A 24,964-nucleotide genomic window follows, 5' to 3' on the forward strand; every position below is an offset into this window, starting at 1 on the left:
ATTTGGAAGTTCAGTGTTGAATGTGCTAGCATGCACACAAATCCATAGCAAAATCATTTGTATATTATAATACCTATATAACCCATTCATATCCACATTACCCCAATAACTTCTAAAAGTTTCTTGTTGATGGTTTATTTATAAGTCATACATTATATCCCTGTAATAATAATATATGAACCTGCCATAGGCATTATATGTAATACTCATATCTAAGTAAAATGGCAGAAGGAAGAGTGGGTTTTCTTTTCTATGCTCTTTTTAAACTTTTAAAAAAGATTTATTTTATTTATTTGAAAGGTAGAGTTAGAGAGAGAGAGAGAGAGAGAGAGAGATCTCTTCCATCCTCTGATTAACTCCTGAAATGGCTGCAGTGGCAAAGGCTGTGCCAGGCTGAAGTCGAGAACCAGGAGCTTCTTCCAGGTCTCCCACATGGCCAGAGTCCTTGGGCCCTCCTTTGCTGCCTTTCCCAGACACATTAGAAGGAAGCTTGATTGGAAGTGGAGCAGCCAGGACTCAAACCAGCACCCATATGGGATGCTGGTATCACAGGTGGTGGCTTAACCGATTACACCACAGTGACAGCCCCTATACACTTTTTAAAAAATTATTTATTTTCTTTATTCTTTTGAGAGAGAGAGAGAGAGCGAGGACACCCCTCCCTCACTCCACATCTGCTGGTTCCTCCCCAAATGCCAGCAGTGGCCAAGGCTGGGCTGGGGTGAAGCCAGAAGCCAGGAACTCAATCCAGGTTTCCCATGTCGATGACAAGAACCCAACTACTTGAGCCATCAAGTCTACATCAGCAGGAACCTGAGATCCGGTGCCAGAGGCAGGAATCAAATCCAGGCTGTAGTATGGGACACAGGCATCCAACCGACAGCTTATCTAGTAGGCCAGGTATTTGCCCCAGTGTTTGCTCTTTCTGCTTCATCAGCCAAGGAAAGGCGAGAGGATTATTTCACTTAGGTGCTCTGGCTCCTTGAGGGTAATCTGAAAGACTGACTATATTTAAGTATCCCTATTTTTTCTAATTTTCATTTTCAAAATACCAGCTTTGATGATTTAAATAATCAAGTAAGCTTTATGGAGAGATATCGAGTTCTTCTGACTCTTTGTCCACTTTACCAGGCAGCCAGAAGTTACCAATTAGGGAGCCAGGAACAATGTGGATGGAATACTAAACTTCTGGTCTGACGCAAGCCAACACTGAAAATGTGACAAGCCTGGATTCAGCCTCCTGATTGGAAGCTCCATATTGACTCTTTCTTCTGCTTTCAAGTAGTGCATCTGTTATATCCAAACCCTTTCCCTTTCTCTTAGTCCCTCTAAGGAACATCTCTGAATTTCAAGTCCTTTTCTTTTCCTGGCTTCCATTGTAATCATATGAGATGGATGAGTAGTTATTCTGGAGGGCAGATGCTGCAATCCGAATAGAGCCCAGAAGGATACAAGGGAATGGGACCCCTGGGGAAAGCCTCTCCTTGTCAAGTTAAGGGAGAGAGGCTTCTGTTCAGAGGAAGCCGAAATGGAGAACAGTTCTCTGAATGCAAATTTACAAATCAAATCAACAGTCTTCCAGGCAGAGAACATGGACCAATAAGTTGCAGTTTCAACATGCATATCCTGAGCCAGAGGATACATGAGTGACAGTAATCAAAACAACAGGAAGATAGGATCCTCTGCACGATGACCACAGACAAAGAGCTCTTGGTATTAGTAATGACAGGTAATACTTATAAAGTGCCTTACAAATTACTTATATCTGCATGATCTCATTTGATCTTCATAGCAACCCAAAAGTGGTAGATATGCATTATCAGGTTCAGAAAAGTTGTGATTTTCCCAAATTTCCCATTAGGAAATGTTTTGTGTCAACATTTGAAGCCAAGACATCTAGTATAGGATATGGCATAGTTCCTCAAATAGGATGCATTTTTATTCCTCCCGTTTTCCCTTCTCTCAGTCACAAAAATATATGCCAAGTGCTGAATAGTCACCTTGTAAACAATGGTAGACAATATAACTTTGTCTTTCGTATCTTTGTGTGCTATTTCTATACTTGATCCTCTTTTTCATTAACTATGTCCACCTCTTATATATAATGTTTTATTTATAAAAAGGGAACAAATTTCATGTATTTATATATTCAGTTTTAAGAGCATAATGGTACTTCCAGCCTACCCTCTGTCCCTTCCTTTCTCCCACCATCCTTCCTTCTTCCTTTCTTGGTTTTCTTTAAGCAGTAACATACTTTCTGTTTTTGAGATTTATTTTTTATTTTTTAATTTTTATTTAATAAATATAAATTTCCAAAGTACAACTTTTGGAGTATAGTGCCCCCCCCCCAACCTCCCTCCCACCCGCAACTATCCCATTTGAAATTTTAAAATATTTTTAATGTCTGATAAGGTGAGTCTCCATTTCTGAAGTTCCCTTGTTTTTTTTTTTTTCTCACTGTATTTAGCTATGAAATCAGAATCAGTTTGTCTAGTTTAAAGTAAATGAAAACAGTTTGGTTTTTGTTATTGTAGTCAAGATAAATTATCTCAAAGAGAATTGACATCTATATACTGACTGTTCATATAGAAAGAGGTGGTAGAGTGTTGGGATTTCTTCAGTAGTACAATTATTTTTATAGAAATCTTGCCCGTTTCTTACATTTATTTTATACAATCTTTTTTTTAAATACCTGATATTTTATGTGTGTGTGTGTGTGTGTGTGTGTGTATATATATATATATATATATATATATATATATATAATATAGTGATTTTGTACTCTGGAAGGTTACCAGAATCTCTATTTGTTTTTAATAAAGTTTTTTTTGGCTAATGATCTTCAGCTTTCCAGTTTTATTTACAAACATTATTTTCTGTTTCTTTCGGTTTTTATATACTTGGTCCCCCTCCCCCCCACACACACACATTGCCTTGCCTATTTCTGTTGGTTAGTACCTACAGTATGATATACTAGGGAGCAGTGGTGACAGTGCCTGTTTTTGTCTTGTCTTTAATGTTTCTGCCTAAGTATGACATTGGCTTTTAAGTTGAATTGAACATATTTTATTATTACTATAATAATAAGTTCTATTTTAAGAAATTGTATTTATTTTTAAGAAATCGTGTATGTTAACTTTAATTAAATATCTTTCTATGATCATGTGATTGTTTTGTCTTTGGAGCTGTTAAAATGATAAATTTTATCAATTGACTTGTTAATATTGAATGATTTTTGTACTTTTGGGGGAAAATCCCCTGTTCATGGTATTTTACTCTGGTTTTATTTCCTGCTGGATTCTGTTTGCCAACATTTATTTAAGAGATTAGCATCTATTTATAAGAGAGATTATTTTTTGTATTGTTATCATTTTGGTCTCTTCATAAAAATACAGTAATTTTGAGGTTCTTTTACCCAATATTACTCTCTTCCAATAAATTGAACTAGAATTATTTTAGCCTTTAAATATTTGATAGTATTTCCCTTTCAATCATGCGAGTTTTAGTGCCTGATTTGTGGGGGTGGTTTTAATAATGGTAACTAATTTTTGGAAGGCCAACTTTATATTTCTTAGGGACTTTTTTTTTAGTCTATACTTTCTTTGAGAAAGACATAAAATTTTTATTTTTAGTGGTTGTCTATATGGGTTGAGGAGGGAGATAGCTAGCTAGCTAGATAGATATCCTATCTGCTGGTTCACTTTACAAATGCCCACTACAGCAGCCAGGGCTCAGCCAGGCTGAAGCCAGGAGCCTGCAACACAATACAGATAAATCTCCCACGTGGGTGGCAGTGACCCAACTACTTGAACCATCACCTGTACTTTCCAAATATGTTCTTAAGCAGGAAACTGAAATCAAGATAACCAGGTTGTGAACCCTGGCACTCTGATATAAGATTCAGGCATTCCATTTGGCATCTTAACTGCTTTACCAAACTCCCACCCCTACTTCTCCTTTTCTGCTGGTTACCTTGATAATTATAATATTATCAGTTTACATCATAATCTTTATATCATAATCTTTAGCTTTACTTCATAATCTAAATTCTTTAATTCTTGAGATAGTATCTGTTCTTTCATTCTTTCTTATTTATTTGAGGGCAGGCACTATGATGTAGTGCTAGAGCTACTGCCTGCAGTGCCAGCATCCCATGTGGGTGCCAGTTTGAGTCCCGGCTGCTCCACTTACAATCTAGCTCCCTGCTAATGTGCCTGGGAAAGCAGCAGAAGATGGTCCAAGTGTTTGAGACCCTGCACTCACGTGGGAGAACTGGATGAAGCTCCTGGCTTCTGCCTTCTGTCTGGCCTAGCCCTGGCTGTTGTGGCCATTTGGGGAGTAAACCAGCAGTTGGAAGATCTCTTTTTCTCTTTTTCTCTTACTCTGCCTCTCCTTCTCTGTAACTCTGACTTTCAAATAAATAAGTAAATCTTTTAGAAAAGATTTAATTATTTGAAAGCTATGCCACAGTGCTGGCCCCCTGTTAGTTCTTTCTAATGAACAATGGTAAAATTAATGTGTTCTCCCTTCCTGTCTTTTGCTTTTTTAAATGACATTATCATTTATATTTTTGCTTATATATTCTCCATGGACATTTCTATTGCTTGATTCGCAAGTTTTGAATAGTATCAAGATACTCCCAACTATTAAGGATAAGGCAGTAGTTGAAACTACTACACCTCTAAAATTTCTTTTACTTTTTCACTCATAGTTGTATTATGTCTACATAGTAAGAGAAAATATCTTTTATTTTCTGTTTTATCATCCAAATTCCTACTTTGGTTTTGGTTTTACTTCTGCGATTAAATATATTTGTTGGAAGAACTCTACTTCCAACAAATCATTATTAAGTAACAAGTACTGTATTTACTTTTTCTACCCGAAACAAACAGAAAAATGGACAATATATATGAAAATTATTTTCAAGAGACAGGACTTCAAGCAGGGCAGGACACTGATCTCTGTGAGAAGAGAAACAAATAAGGTAGATACCATATTTGCTTAGATTTAATGTCTGAGTTTGTAGTCTGGTGGAAGGTGGAGGAAGCCAGTGTGAGCCTGGAGGGCTCCTTGAGTTGAGGTGTAGCTGAGCATCAAAATACATGAAAGACACAAAGCTGGTCTGAAACATACTGCTTATGGTGAATCCTAGAGATCTGCAGAGAGGTCCTTCTTGGGTGTTCAGATGATATACGTCAGTACATGCATGCTGGAAGACTGTCAAGACTGAAGAAAGAACCGAACCGTCTATGGAACACTAATGCCTGTTGCTCACTAAAGAGTAGAAATGGTGCCTTTATCCACCACCCGGATGACAAATGTATTAATTCTTTTTTATTCTATTTATTTTTTAAAGATTTTTTCATTTGAAAGTCAGCATTAACACACACACACACACACACACTCACTCACACACACACACACACACAGAATAGTCCATCCACTGGTTCATGCCTCAGAAGATGGCTGTAACTAACAGCCAGGGCTGGGTCAGGCTAAAGCCAGGAGCCAGGAGCTTCTTCTGGATCTCCCACATGGATGGCAGGGGCCCGAACGCTTGGGATATCCTCCACTGCTTTTCTCAGGTCATTTGCAGGGAGCTGGATTGGAAGTGGAGCAGCTGGTACATGAACTGCAGGCAGCAGTTACCCACTATCCTGCGATGCCACAATGCTTGCCCCAAGATGTATTAATTCAGTCAGGGCTGTGATCTCAACTGCAGTTCAACCGGGGAAGTACCTGCTTCCATGAGCTACAGTTGTTGGTAGCAAAGTGTTCCTTGTGTGCTGTAGGACTAAGGGATATATGTTTCTTGCTGCTTCAGCGTGGTCATTTCCTTGCGGTGTGAACCTCCTAGCATGGCTGATATGTCCTCGAATCCAACAAAGGAGAGAGTTTCCTTGCAAGGCAATGTGATTCCGTTTTTTTTTTTTTTTTTTTTTTTTTTTTACAGGCAGAGTGGTTCACCCTCCAATGGCCACCGCGGCCGGCGCGCTGCGGCCAACACACTGCGCTTATCCGAAGGCAGGAGCCAGGTGCTTCTCCTGGTCTCCCATGGGGTGAACTTGGGCCATCCTCCACTGCACTCCCGGGCCACAGCAGAGAGCTGGCCTGGAAGAGGGGCAGCCGGGACAGAATCCGGCGCCCTGACCGGGACTAGAACCCAGTGTGCCAGCGCCGCAGGTGGAGGATTAGCCTAGTGAGCCATGGTGCTGGCATGATTCAGTTTTATGTAATAAAATCACACTCCTCCTGTTACATTGTATTTAGAAGCAGGAAGTTGGTACTACTCTCAACTCAGTGGAGGATTACACAGGGCTTTAATACAAGGAAGTGTGATCATGGGGCCATTTCAGACTCTGTCCTCCACCCCAGTGATTAGCAGAATATCTTTAAAATAGCAGGATTTAAAATAGAAAAGGGAAAAAAAGTTATGTCAGAAGAACAAGGTTAAGTATAGCAATAGCGTTCTTATTGAAAATATTACCAGGGGAAGATAGTAGAGCAACATCTTTGAAGTGCTGAAAGGGAAACAAAAACTATCCACTAGAATTCTATACCTACTGAAAAGTACCTCTCAAAAATAAGTAATGGGGCCGGCGCTGTGGCATAGCGGGTAAAGCCGCTGCCTACAGTGCCGGCATTCCATTTGGGTGCCAGTTCGAGACCCGGCTGCTCCACTACTGATCCAGCTCTCTGCTATGGCCTGGGAAAGCAGTAGCTGGCCCAAGTCCTTGGGCTTCTGCAACCACATGGGAGACCTGGAAGAAGGTCCTGGCTCCTGGCTTCAATCGGTGCAATTCCAGCCATTGTGGCCTGTTGGGGAGTGAACCATCATATGGAAGACCTCTCTCTCTCTCTCTGTCTCTCTTTCTCTCCCTGTGTAACTCTGACTTTCAAATAAACTAATAAATCTTTTAAAAAAGTAACTTTTATACACACACACACACACACACACAGAAAGAGAGAAAGAGAAAGAGAAAGAAAGAGAAGCTGAGAAGAGGAAGCACCAAACTTCATTAGACTTCATTTGACACTAGATACTTCCCTCCCAACATCACCTCATTCCATCTTTCAGTCTTCCTTGGCCGTAATGTTAGGTGAGGAAGACACTTGTTTTGTCCCCAAAATCTTGGCTGATACATGTATTTATTTGTGCATCCCTTATAAGTGGTAGGTGGTAGAAATTATAATCATGTCAAATAATACTTTCATAGAACAGTGCTTTTGAATCATTTCAGTAACCATTCATTTTCTTTATAAAATAACTTCTTTAAAGGAACCATGAGCATCCTGACTTTCTTAAATAATATTTTATCCAGACTGTAATTTCAAGTAATCTTTTACTCAGCCTGTAATTTCCCAATTTCATATCTAATCAAGACTAATCTGTATTAAAATAAATAATTCACTAACGTAAGTTCAAATTATTTAAGTTAAAGTTTAGTAATTTAAATGTTCTAAAATGACATTTGGCATGCTTTTTAAAATTCTAAATATAACTAAGTTTTAGTAACAAAAATATTTTTCTTTTGCTCTGGTGGGTCTAAACTCTAGTTTTCTTATCTACAAGTGGAATTAAAAATAAACTATGTTATCCATCTCATAAGACCTTTTATATCATTTAATTTTATATTTTTATAGAAATACTTTGATAACTCTCAGGACACATAAAGTTGTAAAGTACATTTTTTAGAAGCATGATGTCATTTTAAACACTGTGTCAAAAATAACTATAGTTCTGATTTTCAGAATGCCAAATGAAGATAGTATCTTGGAGTGCATGTTTTTATTTTAGGAAATTGCAAGTTTTCTATATTTGCAATCTTGTTATTGTTCCAGTCTAATGGCTTTTTCCATAAATTATTTGGTGCTCCTTCTTTATTAATTTTAGTCCTGTATCAGTTTGTTGCCACCTTTATCATGGTGAATTCTATTATTGCTCTAGTGGTTTGAGTGGCTCTGGTGTTGCTATTTTGGTTTATAACTTACAGGAAACATTTTGTTAAAAAATATTTTACCCAAGTATTGAAATGGCTAACACTGTTTCATTCACTGCCTATCAGACCACAGAAATTTATTGATTTACCTCCTTAAAAAATCACCTTGGTTTTTTTGCATAATTAACATATAACGATTTTCATTTGCAATAATGTGAGTTTGCAAATATTATTTTGATACCAGAAGGATTAAGAGAGTTAGAGATTTTTGTAAATGCTTGGATGCCTTTTAGCACTATCACTAAAGTAAAGGTAATACAACTTTAGAAACAAAATCACAGGATCAGTTCAGACCTTTGAACACAGTATATTATGAAAAGAATGAGAGATAGGTAGCAGAAATCATCGGTCTTCTTTGAGGCAGTGGTGTCTGACTCCTCTTCAGATTATGGAGAGGTCTAGTGTGGGTATGAGGAACAGCTTGACATAATAACAGCTTAGTTACATGGCGTTGACTACTTGCCAGTGTTCTAAGCACTCATCATATATGAACACATTTCATTATTACATTAATAAAGTAGCTGCTAACTTTGCGGCAAGATGAAGAAACTGGAACCAGAATTAGTTAAGTGAGTTGTTCCAGGTCTCACAGCAAGTGAATACTGGCACTGCTATTTAAATGCAACCTTTCTAGACTCTCTATTCTTATTTATTTATTTGCATCTGAATGAGAGAGAGAGAAATCATCTATCTGCTGTTTCACTCCCCAAATGCCTGCAATAGCTAAGGCTAGGCCAACCCCAAATCAGAAGTCAGGAACTCCATCAAGGTCTTCCACATAGATGGCTGGGACCCAAACACTAGAGCCATCATCTGCTGCTTCCCAGGATGCATTAGCAAAAAGCTGTATCAGAAGTGGATATACTGAATCAGGCACTGCAACATGAGTGTGAGTGTCTGAAGTGTTAACTCGACCTGACACCTACCCCTCAAAATCTCTATATTCTTTTTTTTTTTTTTTTTTTTTTTTTTTTGACAGGCAGAGTGGACAGTGAGAGAGAGAGGCAGAGAGAAAGGTCTTCCTTTTGCCATTGGTTCACCCTCCAATGGCCGCCACGGCTGGCGTGCTGCGGCCGGCGCACCATGCTGATCCGAAGGCAGGAGCCAGGTGCTTCTCCTGATCTCCCATGGGGTGCAGGGCCCAAGTACTTGGGCCATCCTCCACTGCACTCCCTGGCCACAGCAGAGAGCTGGCCTGGAAGAGGGGCAACCGGGAAAGAATCCGGCCCCCCGACTGGGACTAGAACCCCGGGTGCCGGCGCCACTAGGTGGAGGATTAGCCTGTTGAGCCGCGGCGCTGGCCAATATTCTTAATCTCTATTTTGTTCTGCTTTTAATTAAGTGATAGATTTTCTGGGGATGGTAGGGCAGGTAAAGTTGAAGAATATTGAAATCATTGTAGGTTTTGAAGAGGGGATAGAGATGGTATATTTGTGGGTATAAAGTGGTTCATGCTTTTTAGAACATGAGTAGTTCCATATTGTATCAGAAACCTCAGTAATCACACTCTGTATTTGTCCTAAAGAATCTTGGGAGATAATTTTCCATATCTGTATGTCTTGTAAGCAGAGATTCTGATTTTCAGAGAAGTTTGAATGAAAACAGCATTGAAATATAGAGATGATATCTCTATTTCTTTCAGATACCTGGTTTATTATTTGTTATCTAGTATAATAAAGATAATGTCTTATTTTGGAGCAAAGGTTGGGAAAATTTGCATGCAGCTCATTGTAAAAGATTTGAGCTTCCTAAGCTCAGAGTTTCTCAGCTAGCGGGTGAATCCACTGCCTATGCCTCCCCAACCTGGGCTGCTTCACGTGATGGTTGTGAGCCTTGGAGGCCACTGGGAACTGACACGACTATGAAGCTCATGCTGCACACTGCATCCTGAGTCCTGTGTCCTTTCTGACATAGGACTGCCATGACTGCTGCCAGCAATAGAACACTGTGGCAGGCTAACTTGTTAGTCTGCAGGTAGGAGAAAATCTCAAACCCTTCGCAGTTCTTGACAAAAGAATGATTAGAATTATCAATCATTATGTAAAACAATTGGAAAATGAGCCAACTCTCTAATATTAAAGGAACAGCTTTCTAAATTATAGTACATTCATGTAGTGAGATTAGTTCCAAAGCCATTAAGCACCATGTTTTTAAAAATGTGAAGGAGGCAGGTGGCTTCCCTGTTTAGGATACCCATATCCTGTAAGAATTGCTAGGTTCAAGTCCCAGCTCTGGCTTCTAATTCCAGCTTTCTGATTATGTGGACCCTGGGAGGCAGCAGTGATTGCTCAGATTGTTGGGTTCCTGCCATCCGTGTGAGAAATCCAGACTGAGTCCCTGCCCATCAACTTTGGCCTGGAAGTTGCAGTCATGTGGGGAGTGAATGAGCAGACTGGAACTCTGTCTTCTCTGTGTCTGTCTCTCTGTCTCTCTGCCACTCAGATAAATAATAAAATAACATAATTAAGATATAAATTTACTCTTGATAATGTTAAGTAAATATTATTATGCATAGAATGCTATCCCAGTTTTATAAAATATGTACACATGTTTAGAAAAAAAATGGATAAGATATGCAAAATGTAAAAAAAGAAAATTACATAAATGAAGAATTATAGGTGACGTTATTTCCTTTCCCTATTTCTATATTTTTCAAATTATAATGAAAATGAATCACTTTTTTTAAAAGGAAAATACACATTATTAATGAAGTTAAGCTGAGGGATTTGGCATACTATAACAGGCAGAGTAGATATTATATATAATCTTGAGAAGACAGCAACATGAGAATACATTTAAAACTCATGCAACGACCTGTTTTTCATTAAAAATGCACGTATAAAATATAACTAAAAACCATTGAAACAAAAGCAAACAGAAGAAATCCAAGTTGTGACAAAGGTATAAAAGTAACATAGCTATTTTAGAAATTCTAATTTATTTATTTTTGTTAAAGATTTATTTTATTTAGTTGAAAGAGTTACAGAGAGAGGTAGAGACAGAGAGAGAGGTCTTCCATCTGCTGGTTCACTCCCCAAATGGCTGCAACGGCTGGAGCTGTGCCGATCCGAAGCCAGGAGCCAGGAGCCAGGAGCCAGGAGCTTCTTCCCAGTCTCCCACACGGGTGCAGGGACCCAAGGACTTGGACCATCTTCTACTGCTACCCCAGGCCATAGCAGAGAGCTGGATTGGAAGAGGAGCAGCTGGGACTAGAAATGGCGCCCATGTGGGATGCCGGCACTTCAGGCTGGGGCTTTAACCTGCTGCACCACAGTGCTGGCCCCAGAAATTCTCATTTAAAGTACCTTAATCCATTTGAACAAAAAACTAAGTGCAGAAAAGCCCTCTCATTGTCTAATAAAAAGGAATTAAGTCAATGATGAAGAGCAATGTTTACATACTGGGGTATTGAAAGATGAAATTATGTGATTTTTTTTTTAAAAGTTTATTTATTTGAAAGGCAGAGTGACAGAGAGAGAGAGAGAGAGAGAGAGAGAGATCAGTCATCAATCTTCTATCTTCTCTTTCACTTCCCAAATGCCTGCAATTTTGGGGGCTGGGCCAGGCCAAAACCAGGAGCCAGGAACTCCATCAAGGTTCACAAGAGGGTGGCAAGGACTTTGGTACTTTGGCCATCATTCACGGCCTCACAGGATGTGCATTAATAGGATGCTTGATCAGAAGTGCAGAGTAGCCATTACTGGGACTGCAGGATAGGATGTGGGCATGACAAGTGTTGACTTATCCTTTGCACTACAACACCTGCTTCATAATGTGATATCTTCATTTTGCTTTGAAATATTCTAGTAAAAAATAAATATATAAAAATATAGAAGGAGAAATGAGTGAATTGAACTTGGCATAATACAGCTAGCTGTTGAAGTTGTATAATGGGTACATGGGATTTGTTATATATACTTTTGTGTGTACATGATACTTATAGTAGAAAATGAAATATCATTTTGTAGTTCTAAAATAAACCTCTTTGGCTACGCAAAGGTATTGTTTGGGAACTTTGAAAAATGCCAATGCTTGTATCTTTCAATGGTCCTGGGCATGACTTTAGGTGTCAGGATATTTTAAGTCTTTCAAGTGATTCTAATGTGTAGCTCCCACTGCAAACTATAGTTCTAAGAGGACTGTGCTGGAAAGATCTTTATAATAAGGTTCATTGACTATAATAATGGATCTGTTTTTCAGCATTTCTTTTTTTTTTTTTTTTTTTTTTTTTTTTGACAGGCAGAGTGGACAGTGAGAGAGAGAGGCAGAGAGAAAGGTCTTCCTTTTCTGGGTTCACTCCCCAGTGGCCGCTGTGGCCGGCGCACTGTGGCCGGCGCACTGCACTGATCCGAAGGCAGGAGCCAGGTGCTTCTCCTGGTCTCCCATGTGGGTGCAGGGCCCAAGGACCTGGGCCATCCTCCACTGCACTCCCGGGCTACTCCTGGGCTATAGCAGAGAGCTGGCCTGGAAGAGGAGCAACCGGGACAGAATCCGGTGCCCCGACCAAGACTAGAACCCAGCGTGCTGGCGCCCAGGCGGAGGATTAGCCTATTGAGCCGTGGCGCTGGCCAGCATTTTTTTTTAAAAAGTATGATTTATGTTATGCTGGTTCATGGCTTTTCCTTCAAATAAGAATAGGCCAGTAGTGTTTCTGGCGAAGACAGTTCCAATGAGGACTAGATGAAAATAGTGTAGATTGCATCATAATGGTTCTTTCACTAAATAGGCTGCAAATATTTGAGTGATTCTAAAGAGTGAATATATAACATTCCTTCTAAAACTTAGTTGATTAGGAAAAAGCTTAAGAGATATACAGATGATATTATTATTATTATTAATTTTAGCATCTTTTAATGTCCTCAGAGTAATTCTTGCTTATTTTAGAAAATTAAACAGAATATACAGGTATATGGAAAAAATGATCAACCATAGCTTCATGATTCAAGGTAAATACTGATAACATTTTACAACATTTGATTTAAGATTTATTGAAACTTCTTATTATAAAAATATCAAACATAAATTTAGACATAGAAATATCACGTCTATAGGTACACAGCACTTAGCTTCAATAATTATTAATTTATGACCAATCTTATTCTGTCTGTATTTCATTCCCATTTTATCCTCCACCCCTGAATTATAGCAAATCTTATATATCTTATCATTTCACTTGTGAATATTTTAATGGGTACTAGAGCAAATAATCTTCAGGTCATAACAAGCATCTGAGGTATCAGTATTTTCTGTGACTGAAAAGAGATTCGGATGCTATAGCTCCCAGTTCTACAGTTGCAAAGATGGTGTTGTGTTATGAAAGTGAAGAATCTGGCTCATATCCTTGAGCTACAGAAGATCTGCAATCAGGGCCAAGACTTTTCTCTTCTCAGAAAGTAAATCTAGCAGTTTGAATCATGAAATAAGTACTAGACTGAATTCTAAGAAACTCAGAGTTCTGCCTATTAACCAAGGCTTGATTTAGAAAATAATGAAGGATAGGGTTAACCAATGTTTTACATTAAAATAATTGTTATGTTTCCCATTTCCATTTTGTTTAGAGTCATGTAGTTGCCCAAAGAGTTTTGCAGACTGAGTTAATCATACTATATTTTGGTAAAATTACATTAGGGCAGTATGTTAGGAGTTGAAGACAGGGAAATCATTTAAGAAAATACTTGGTTTTTGTGGCCTGAACTGATAAAAAGTCAATGTTGAAGAGTGACTGGAAAGACAAAACTTGGCATATTTATAGTAAAAATGAGCACAAGTGGTGATACTTTGTGATGGGACCTAAGAGTAAGAGACTCATTCAGTGTGCATTTAGTACTACCCTAGAGATCAAACATCATTTCATACTCTTGGCAGGAAAAGTGAAGTTTAGAAAGATGAGGCATATTGGTGAAGAAAGTGAAGTGGTGCAGTGTTAGACACTGGCTTAGAGTAATAACATGGAATCCAAGTAGGTATGTCTGATGAGCCATTTGAAGTAGAGGACTAGAGTTTAGGTGACAAAGAGATCTGCAGAGATCACCATTTGAAGATCCTTCATGAAGCTATAAGAATGATTGAATTTTCATAAGGTGTATTTGAGGAGGGTGAGTAACTAAAGGTAAATATGCTTAGTACACCCAGTGTATGGGAATAGGAATTGAAATGAGTTCAACTACAGTATAGTAACTTCATGAATGTCTCTATCCCAGGCATTTTGCATGGCAAAGGGAAGGAAGCTGTTTACACTGGGAGGTGACTTCAATGCAGAGGGGATGCTATGCCAGAGATAGTCATGAAGATTTATGAGAGTAAAAAACCTGAGAAGTGACTCACGGTGCACAGAACAGAAGACCTGAATGAAGTTTTTTAGGAGTCTGTATTTTCCATGAGAGTCAGATGGAGAGGTACTCATATTTCATGCAGAAGTAGAATCACAGATGTGTACTTGGGGTACTGATATGGAATCTGAAGCATAAAATATAAGGTGAAGAGAATGGCGTGGGATACGGTTCTGATATATGAGAACTAGGAAGCCTCTTGTTGAGTCTGAAGAATGTCAGAATCACTGTTTAAATAGAAGACAGTAGTTTGACTTTTAGGTAAAAAATACAAAATAATGGAAAATTCTTAGCTTTTTTGATTGTATTTATCACTGAATATTATCAAAGTTAAGTGTAGTTTTTCACTTGCCATAATTTGTACTCATTTTGTTTTCATCAAAATTTGACATATGACAATGTCACCAAGGTTAAAGAACTAAAGATTTTATTTATACACTCATATATGTATATGTGTTTATTTGTTCAACATGTTAATTATTAGGAGCCTGGATTTGAGGATATAAAGATTTGAGGATAAACTTGTACTTTTAAGATAGTTTTTGATTAGCTGAAATCAGATAATGAAAACTGTATTCTAATTAAATAAATGCAAAGATTTAGTACCACCTTTGGGTGTTAATCAATTTTCTGGAAAGCCTTCTTGGCAGGATGATGACAATTGATTTTTTTTTTAAAGATTTATTTTATTTATTTGAGAAAGAGAGAGATCTTCCATCCACTGGTTCACTCCCCACATGGCTGCAATGGCCAGGGCTGGGCCAGGCTGAAGCCAGGAGCAGGAGCTTCTTCCACATCTCCCACATGTGTGCAGGGGCCCAAGCACCTGGACCATCTTCTGCTGCTTTCCCAGGCACATTAGCAGGAGCTGGATTGGAAGTCGAACAGCCAGGACTTGAACTGGCACCCTTATGGGATGTCTGCATCCCAGGCAATGGATTTATCCTCAATGCCACAACAGTAACAATTGAGTGTTAAATAATGGAGATGAATTAGTGAGTGAGTTGGTTTTAGGAGAGGATCATCACACAGTGACATTTAGTGCAAACCTAGATAGTGATAACATGGAAGGAAAAGGAAACCTAGTATGTCACAGTTATTTCATTATACTTGGAGCATTATACTTGGAGAGCCAAGTGGAGGCCATTTCCCATAAGGGATTTGCATTTTATGTGATGACCCAGAGAGATCTGCACTCTAGACAGATGACTCTTCTATCTGTAGAATTAATTTGTTGGGAAGACAGGCTTGGAGTTAATAAAAATAGGTGGATTCCTTTTTTAAAAAAAAACAGATTTATTTATTTATTTATTTATTTATTTATTTATTTGAAAGAGATAGAGAAGGAGAGGCAGAGAGAGAGAGAGAGAGAGAGAGAGAGAGAGGTCTTCCATCTGCTGGTTCACTGCAGTTGGCAGCAATGGCTGGAGCTGTGCTGATCTGTAGCTGGGATCCAAGAGCTTCTTCTGGGTCTCCTGTTCGGGTGCAGGGGCCCAAGGACTTGGGCCATCCTGTACTGCTTTCCCAGGCCGTAGCAGAGAGCTGGATCAGAAATGGAGCATCTGGGACTCAAACTGGCGCCCACATGGGATGCCAGCACTGAAGGAAGGCATCATCCACCGTGGCACAGCGCCCACCCCAGTAGGTGGATTCTGAAGTTGTTAGTCCAGGCTTCACTGTCTTACAGGTTATGACTAAAGATGAATTTGAAAAGACAGATTTGGGTAATACCCAGTATATAAACAGAACAGGATTTGTTGATAAGTTATTATTGGAAATTTAGGGCATTAGAGTCAATGAATATGTTGGCTCTCAGGTTTCTTATTTGGTGAGTAGTTATGCCTTCAAGTGCATTAATAATTACATGAGAACAGCATGTTTATTGAATAGGATGATGAATTCTGTTTTGGATTTTAGAACTTAAACTGCCAATGAACTACCCAAGTGAAGATTTTCTAGAGCAAGTTGTGTACTTAAAGGTTGGCTGAGAAGTGTAGGTTTGAAGTGTAGATTTGCGAGTCATTAGCATATAAGTAGCACTGAAGGGATGAGTGTGCATTCTCTTTTGAATCCAAATTATGTTCATAATCATTGTGAATATGCTCAGCATGCACTGAGGAAACTCAACCCAAGAACCAAACTTGAAATGAGCTCCACTTAACTTTACCTAACTTGTGTAACTTTGAGCTGACCTGAAACATGCTTCAGAAAAGTGAACTATGATCCCAAGCAGAGTCTTCTTAAAACATCTTCTATTTTCTGGAAACATTAAATTTAAGGTAGCATGTCAGAATATTATTTGAACTGAATTGAATGGCGATTGCGTGAAGTTTTTAGAATTGAGTGTCTAGTGGATATAGGAAATAATTCAAGGGTATTCAAGAGTATTCACTGCATGCAAGAGACTTCAGAAGCAGTCCATATAATGATTTTGACAATAAAAATAGTTTCTTTTTTTTTTTTAATTTATTTGATAGAGTTAGACAGTGAGAGAGAGAGAGAGAGAGAGAGAGAGAGAGAGAAAGGTCTTCCTTCCATTGGTTCACCCCCCAAATGGCCGCCATGGCTGGCACTGCGCCAGTCTGAAGCCAGGAGCCAGGTACTTCTTTCCTGGTCTCCCATGCAGGTGCAGGAGCCCAAGCACTTGGGCCATCCTCCACTGCCCTCCTGGGCCACAGCAGAGAGCTGGACTGGAAGAGGAGCAACTGGGACTAGAACCCAGCGCCCATATGGGATGCCGGCATTGTAGGCGGAGGATTAACCAAGTGAGCCATGGCACTGGCCCCAATAAAAATAATTTCATTTTTCCTCTCCCACCCCAAGTACAAGGGATATATGAAGAAAAATTGCTCCCGTGGGAGTTTACATATGAACCAGCAATCCAAAAGTGAACCAAATTATAGCATCATACATTGTTTGGATAGAAAACGGACAAAATATTTTTTCAGTATATTCTTGGGGGTGAGACTCACTTAATTGCAGTTGCTCTGCAAAAATGGTTATTGCCCAAAAATGAGGAATAACTAAGCCAAATGCTATTTTTGTAAAGAAAACTTTTCCAATAACAATTTTCATTACACCTTAAACAATGAAAACAAAAAATGTAGTAGAAACTATTGGATGATGAATAAGAAACTCCACAGGTTTTGCAGTATTATGATCTTTGATTCATCATTTAATTTAGAAGCTTACTGGAAAGATGGAATTGATTTTGATAAATAGCCTCAGAGTACTTACATAATGCTTTCCATATGTTAAGAACAGGTCTAAACACTTTACACATCCTTACACCACCCTGTGTGGCGAATCCTGTTATTAGTCCCATTTATCACACGAGGGAATGGAGACATAGAGTAAGCAAAACCCTTGCCTCGAATCACCTATCTAGTAGTTGATGAAGCAGGTAGAAGTCTACCTTCAGGCTTGGTGTACCTGGATTGTTTGCCTTCTGAGTCTCTCTTAAATGTCTGTGGTGGACCTGGTAGCAAGCCTCAGGATCCTTGGTAGACTTGGCAGTCTGCTCTCATGGTCTTTGGTACACCCAGGTGGTCTGCCTTGAGTTTATGATGCTAAGCCCAATCCTGGTTTAAATCTTCATGAATGCAGTTGTTAAACACTAAATCTGTGCATTCTAGAATTTTGCAAAGTACAAAATAACATGATATTGCTTTTTAAAAACAGGGAGTCCTCTGTACTGCTTCCCAAATAATATGCATTAAAGCAACGATTCATTTTATTTAATTTTTCCAACTGCTCTCTAAAGGCAGTATTAGTACTCATTTCTTGTATATTTAAAAATAAAGGGAATTTTAGCAGGTTTTTTTTTCATAAACATTTGTTGAACTCTTTACTTATTGTAGGGTTAATCTTATGTGTATAAAGTTAATTGAAAATAGATCTTAGTAAAAATAAATAATGGGAAAAGCAGAGGAAGGAGGAAGAAGGGTGGGAGTATGGGTGGGAGGGATGTAGGGGGGGAGAATCACTATGTTCCTAAATTTGTATATATGAAATGCATGAGGTTTGTATATCTTAAATAAATGGTTTCTAGGTTAAAAAAAAAAGAAAAAATCAAAAGAATTTTTAGAAAAGAAAATTTAAAATTTTTTATTTAGGATAACTGTGCCTTATATTAATGGAAAATTAGTTTTAGGGATTACTAACTTCTGGAAATATGGATTTAAATTTTATATGGATTAAATGTGTAACAGCAAATGTAAATACATGGCTGTTTGCCAAAAAAATATATTTTAAATAGAAATGATTTTAAATCAAATAAGTCCAAAGGTAATAAGGACATTGCATTGGAGACCAGGAGAAGCACCTGGCTCCTGGCTTCGGATCAGCACGGTGCACCGGCGGCAGCGCGCCAACTGCAGCAGCTTTTGGTGGGTGAACCAACGGAAAAGGAAGACCTTTCTCTGTCTCTCTCTCTCACTGTCCACTCTGCCTGTCAAAAAAAATATAAAAAAAAGTTTTATAACAGTAATACTTTTCATTTATTAATTATAAAAATAATATGTTATTGCACAATGGAATATTTGGAGATGAAATATAAAAATGTATAAACCCAGCAACCATTATAATTTTACAGTAGTGCTTCTTTATACTCTTTATGTATCTCATTTCACAGTATCATAATAACAGTGTATTTATTTTATACTTTAGAAAATTCTAAATTTAATATTACAAAGAATTTTGTAATAAAATAAATAGAATACTAATTTGTCTTTGGAAGAGCCCACATTTTTATTTCATGGTTTTGCTTTGTAGTCTGTACTAAGTACATGTGTAATTTAGAAACATTTTTGTAGAATTCTGTTTACCTCTTTCGTTCTTTCTCTTCATCCATATACTGTCTTTGTATCTGTGGATTTCCCCAGCTGGGCACAGTGAGGTCTGTGATGCCCCCTACCTGCAGGCTCAGTCTTGCATAATAGGTGACCATTCTCACCTGATTCAACTAGCCATCTGGAGCTAGACCCACACCCACCTACTGAGGTGACTGGGAGCCTTGATTCATATGTACAGTTGTTTGAACTCCATCTTTCTTTTGGTAGACCATCCAGCTACCATATTCCTCTTGTCAATTGCCATGGGGTCAGCTGTAAGCCCCTCGCTTTGTTGCTTGTCCTCTTATGTCCCCTCATATTTAGCTGACTGGCCCAGGTTGTTATCTGTGATTTTTTCCCCCACTTGTTCTGATTTATACTGCAGCCCCCTTCTGGGACATTGGTACCTCTTTCTAAGTTCCCTGCCAAATCTTCTCCCTGCATATTTCTAGTGAAGCTTAATGCCTGACATCTGTACATGATTTTCCAGGTTCAGCTCCTGAATTGTGAGTAAAACCTCTCCTTGAAATCTGTACTCCTCTGCCTTATTCATTGAATTAAACCAGTGTCTTGGCCAAGTTAAAGCTTTTGGACACAGTTCTTTTGATTGCTCACTGCCTTCTCTGATGGAGGAGTTTAGGTGGCTCTCTCTCCTTTGGAGAGCATGCTGCCCTAGAACAGAGTGTTTATCTCTTTGCTTTCCTTGTCAGCCTCTTTTGCAGACAGTCAGCATGATCTCTCCTGAAGCAAATTATTGTATAAAATAAAAATTATAATGCTTGTGTTTAGTTTCTTTTAAAGTCATTCACTGATTTTCTGTTAGATCTATTCAGATGCTTTTTACAACTACACTGAGTCACACCAGACGTCTTTGTGCGTTGAAGACTCTAGAGGCAATGCATGTTGTGTCTACGTGTAACATGACTATAACACATGAAATAAAAGAGTCCATCAATACAGACTAAATTAAAATTGGAGTTGCATAAATAGACTCTATGGTGAGCTGTCTTTGAGTTGTCTCATTTATTCAACTTATTGATGAATTTTCATAACTTACTTGAATAAATTACTCAAGAATCAGCCTGTGATTTTCTTTATATGTTCCTTCATATCTGTACAAAGGTACTGCCATAACAAAGTCTTATAGTGATTACTGTTTTTACTACTTAGTTGGGCTGGATATTTTTAAAGTAATGATTACTGTTTTTGTTATCCAATTGGACTGGATTTTTCACTTACAATTTATACAAAAATGGAACAACATTGCCAAGTCTGCTATTAAAAAGGGCTCAATAATTCTTTCATCTTTTTAACTCTAGGGACATTCAGATTCTTTTTTCCCTAGCCACATCACTAAGATGATTAGACCCCAAAATGACTTTCCTTTAAGATATGAAAAGTGGAATTGTCTTATTTGATTCTAACCTCCTGATTTTAGACTATTCTTTTTTTTCCCCCTCTAATCTGTATGTGTAATCATGTGGCATGGCCAGGTTCCTATAATATGCCACAAAGAGGGAAGTTTGGTAACAGTACCACAGGCAGTTGAATCAATTAAAAATGCTATTTCCATTGCATACTCTTGTGATGTCCAAGAGATCTGATGATGTGAGTCATAATCAGAGAGAACTGTTGGTCATCGAGAAATACAAGAAGGAAGAAATGAGAGATCGCAGCTACTATGAGAACAAGGCAATGGAGAGTGCAATTAAGAATCCAGATGTAAAAGGTTGCTACTGATGTTACCTCTTCTTCAGCACTATACTCAGAAGTCCAGATTACATCACTGTTGTGACTCTTTCAGAGGATTTCTAGCATTTTCTCTGAATCTCGTGGATTTGTCTCTGGGATTGTTCTTTGTGGTCTAAAACCAGGGTTATCAAAGGAAGGGGAAAAGAAACCCAGTCAAGTGAAGTTCCAGACCGAGTATTCCTGTTTTATTCCAGGGTGTATTTATGCATCTTGCATCTCAGACTTTTTTAGGAAAACTTTTTTGAGAAAAGTGGCTGCTTTACAAAATGTTTGAGAACTGTTTCATCTCTCCATCCCTGGTAGAAAGATGCTACTTAGTGCTTTCTCCCCTTTAGCTGCTGATATGGAAAGGGTTTATTGGATATTTGTTGAATGCAAGACCCTTTAGCACTTTACCAGGCACCTTGGACATTTGTTGGGCTTGAGTAATTTGTTCTGTGCACAACTCACTTTTCTTTCCACATTTTCCTGATATAATGTTAGAATGACTTCTGTTCCAAAAATTCTAAAATCTTTTTCTCCATTCTGACTTTGTTGCTTAATATCTGTTTGAGAAAGTCATCATTTCTGAGTCCCAGTTGCCTTATTTATACAACTGTCATTACTCTCCTATAAGGATACAAATATAATAAAGATTCAAGTTGAAATTTATATAAGAACAAAGAATAGTATTGTTTTTTATTTCTCTGATCAGTGTTTTAGGATTATCCTAATGTATTTTGCAGGAAATGTTTATTTGCATAGACTTTGATTAAGACTTACCAAACAGTCCTCAATAATTCCTTTTTCTTACATAAGACATCATTCTTGAGATTTTATGTTTTTATTAATGGGACAGTCTTTCTAAAAGTCATTATATCTCAAAATCTTGAAAGCCTTTTTTATTCCCTTTTCCTCTTTTAGGTCTGACTGTTAAAAATGTTTCTTCAAGCTTTCTTTGCCAGTTGTCTAGATTATTATAGTAATCTCATCACTGCCTCCCCTTCCTCTTAGCCTGTATTATATCTTCTTGTTGTGATTTTTTGTTTATTGTTTTGTTATTTTTGATTTTTGTTTCTCTTCTTCTAAAAAAAGTAAAGCCTCAAACTTAAGCATCTCCTCACTGCCAACACTTTGCAAGCAAAACTTGTCTGTCTTGCCTTTAAGATTCTCTGCAATATTTACTTGATCTGCATATTTAACTTTGGCTTTGCAGCTCCTCCATGGATGTTCTACCCTTCAGTTAAATTCTATTTTCCAAAGGGCATTGACCACTTTTACTTCTGGATCTTTACTGCTGGCTCTTCTGTCTGAGATGTCTTCCCTTTGTTGAAAAACTACTGATCCTGTGAGGTCCCTTGAAAATGCCATCTCCAGCAAAGTGTCTATAATTTTTCCTCAGACAGATATAATTATCACTGTTCTCTTCTGAAATTACCGTCTCACTATTCTTCATCTCTGAACTACTCCATGCTTGCACAATACCAAGTAATTGCACAAAATACAGTTATCTCTTTGTTAGACTTAGTTTGATCGTTGTATATTTGTTTTTTTTTTCCATGTCTAACCATATTTGAATCAGCCTCAACCCCAGGATGTGAATATAGCTGATGACAGTAATGCAATCTCTTCTCAGGTTTATGTCCTGCCCTGTTGTACATTCAAGAAGGCAAAGTAGCTTCCAATCAGCTTTACTCTATTGAAAATATGGGGATCATATTCACAGTGTTTTTCCATGATAAGATGCAGAATATGTGCTCAGAAAATTGTTTTACGCCTTTTTGAAATTTATATCCATGTTAAAATATAGTTGGATAAAAATATTTTCTAATCAGAAACTAAAATTTTATAGAAAAATTAGATTTGCTCATTCTTGGAAGACATCTTGCACATTCTTGTCTTTGATTAATTTTCAGAAGAAAGTTCCTTTTTGCTTGTAGTTTGCATGTACCTATTTTAAGGTATTAGGTTCTGTATCAAATTCTTTTTGCGATATTGGAAACCAACCAGTATTTACTATATTAATGTTGACAACAATTTGCTCTTCATTTTTTTAAATGCCAGAAAACCCCACCCTGTATTAATGTAATTTTATGGTTAAGATTTCATATTCACAGAAGTCCAGAAATTCAGTTATAGTTCCCTGAAGGATCCTAATTCAGTCACATTGCATAAACTGATGTGAAGTCTAAAATGTATCATCATTACAATAATGTAAAATACTCATATATGCATGAGGACACAGTTATAGTTGCTGAGGGAACCATAATTTTGGATTTTCTGACTTTTTTTGCACATACAGATTTAACCATAATGTTAATGCAGTTTTTTTCATTGACTCTGAGGTAATGTATTTATTGCTATGTTTATCTTCAAAAAAAGTTTTCATTGGCTCCATTTTTTTCTTTCTGTATATCTATAAACCTATACTTGGAGAGATCTGATATGCCTACAAAAGAAAACACCTAAGGAATATTTCTATATAAAAATAGTTTTTAGCCTCAGTGTACTAATATTCACTGCCTTTCTCTCTCACACACACATAACACACACAGCCTCACACACTTATGTTACATTCTGGCACATTATAGAAGCAGGTAGCATATCTACTACCTGCTGTTGAAAGTGTTGACGATACTGAATTATTTATTCTATCTTCTGCACTATCCAAAATCGTTTTGGGTACTTTGACACATTTTGGTCTCTTCCATATGGATACTTCATGGTGGCAGAGTTGCCAGATGCTCAGGTTTTGTGACAGTCTTAGTTTTTCAAGGACTGTTGGAATATTCTTAGGAGAATCTCGCCTTTTTACTGATTTCTGTGGAGTGGTAAAATACTAACATTTCTTTGAAAGTGTTTTTGAAGACAAGAAGTTATTATTATAAAAAAGTTACTGGAATGTCCCATCTGAGTATGTTTAACTTCAGGAACTTAGTAAAAGAGCAGTTTATTTTAATATTCATTTGCAGTGAGTTGGCATCACTCTAACAATGAGTAATAATAGCAATATATAAAAATCTGAGATTTAAACAGATTTGCAGATATTTCAACATTTGAAATATCAAATGTTGACTGTCATAAAATTTTAGTCATTTATTTGTGTTTAAGTTGCCTTAGGTAAAACTAGAAAACAGGATGTTAAGTCTAGTTTATGTTCCTAATCCCTTATCAGCTAGACAGACGTTTACCTATTATGTTTGTAATATGAGCTGTACATACATATGCATATGTTAAATATTTTTAATTGATAGCATTTAGATGTTTGTGATCCCGGATTTTTGCTTTCCTCCTGCAGTATGAATTTAAGCAATAATCTCCTTTGTTTCCAATCCCTGCCTTTATCACAAACATCACGAATGTTGCTCATCAGCGTCCATTTCAAGTGTCTTCTATTGAAAGCCTTCCCTGGTTTTCCTGGATCAAGTCTCAGATTCTCTTTTTGCTTCTCGCTCGGTGTTCTCCATGTTTCCTGCCATTTCCAGACCATTATTGTAATGTTGGTGTTAAGAGGAAGACAGAGCAAGAATGACTCAGAAGGGAAACTGCTAAGCTCTGGCCTGTGTGTGGATGTATTATCCAGCAGAGAGAAGCTTTGGACTGCCATTTTGTGACCTATGTCACATGACCTTTGAATGTAAGTTACCGAAAACTCAAATAACACTGAGAATCAGATGAGTATCTGCAGTGAGTCTCTAGGGTCCATGCATGGCTTTGTGCATGTCTGCATTATGTATAATGAAGGGCTGAAACGTAATCAAAGGAATATATTTTCTTTCTTTCTTTTTTTTTTTTTTTTTTTTGACAGAGTGGACAGTGAGAGAGAGAGAGACAGAGAGAAAGGTCTTCCTTTTTTCCGTTGGTTCACCCCACAATGGCCACTGTGGCCGGTGCGCCGCGCTGATCCGGAGCCAGGAGTCAGATGCTTCCTCCTGGTCTCCTGTGGGGAGCAAACCGGACTAGACTGAGTTACTGGAATTAAGACTTATTCTATGCATCTGCTCTCCCACAATATGGCGCTGGGAGAGAAGTAAACAGCTTCCGCACAGCTGCCTCCAGTTCAACCAATAAA

At 37.9% G+C, this 24,964-nt stretch overlaps 1 protein-coding gene across 20 annotated transcripts in view; it reads left to right on the forward strand.

Annotated features, from left to right (window-relative positions):
- The window catches only part of GTDC1 (glycosyltransferase like domain containing 1), a 434,789-nt gene that overhangs the window by 164,944 nt on the left and 244,881 nt on the right, over positions 1–24,964 (forward strand). The window contains exon 1 of one of the 20 annotated variants that reach the window (XM_070070983.1): positions 24,378–24,529. The exons of the other annotated variants lie outside the window; for them this stretch is intronic. Coding sequence (XP_069927084.1) covers positions 24,528–24,529 — 2 coding nt within the window. The 5' untranslated portion in view covers positions 24,378–24,527. Of the gene's footprint in view, positions 1–24,377; positions 24,530–24,964 lie in introns of those variants that run through there. 20 annotated transcript variants of the gene reach the window in all.

The sequence above is a fragment of the Oryctolagus cuniculus genome, chromosome 3 (genome assembly GCF_964237555.1).
Source record: "Oryctolagus cuniculus chromosome 3, mOryCun1.1, whole genome shotgun sequence".
NCBI lineage: Eukaryota > Metazoa > Chordata > Mammalia > Lagomorpha > Leporidae > Oryctolagus > Oryctolagus cuniculus.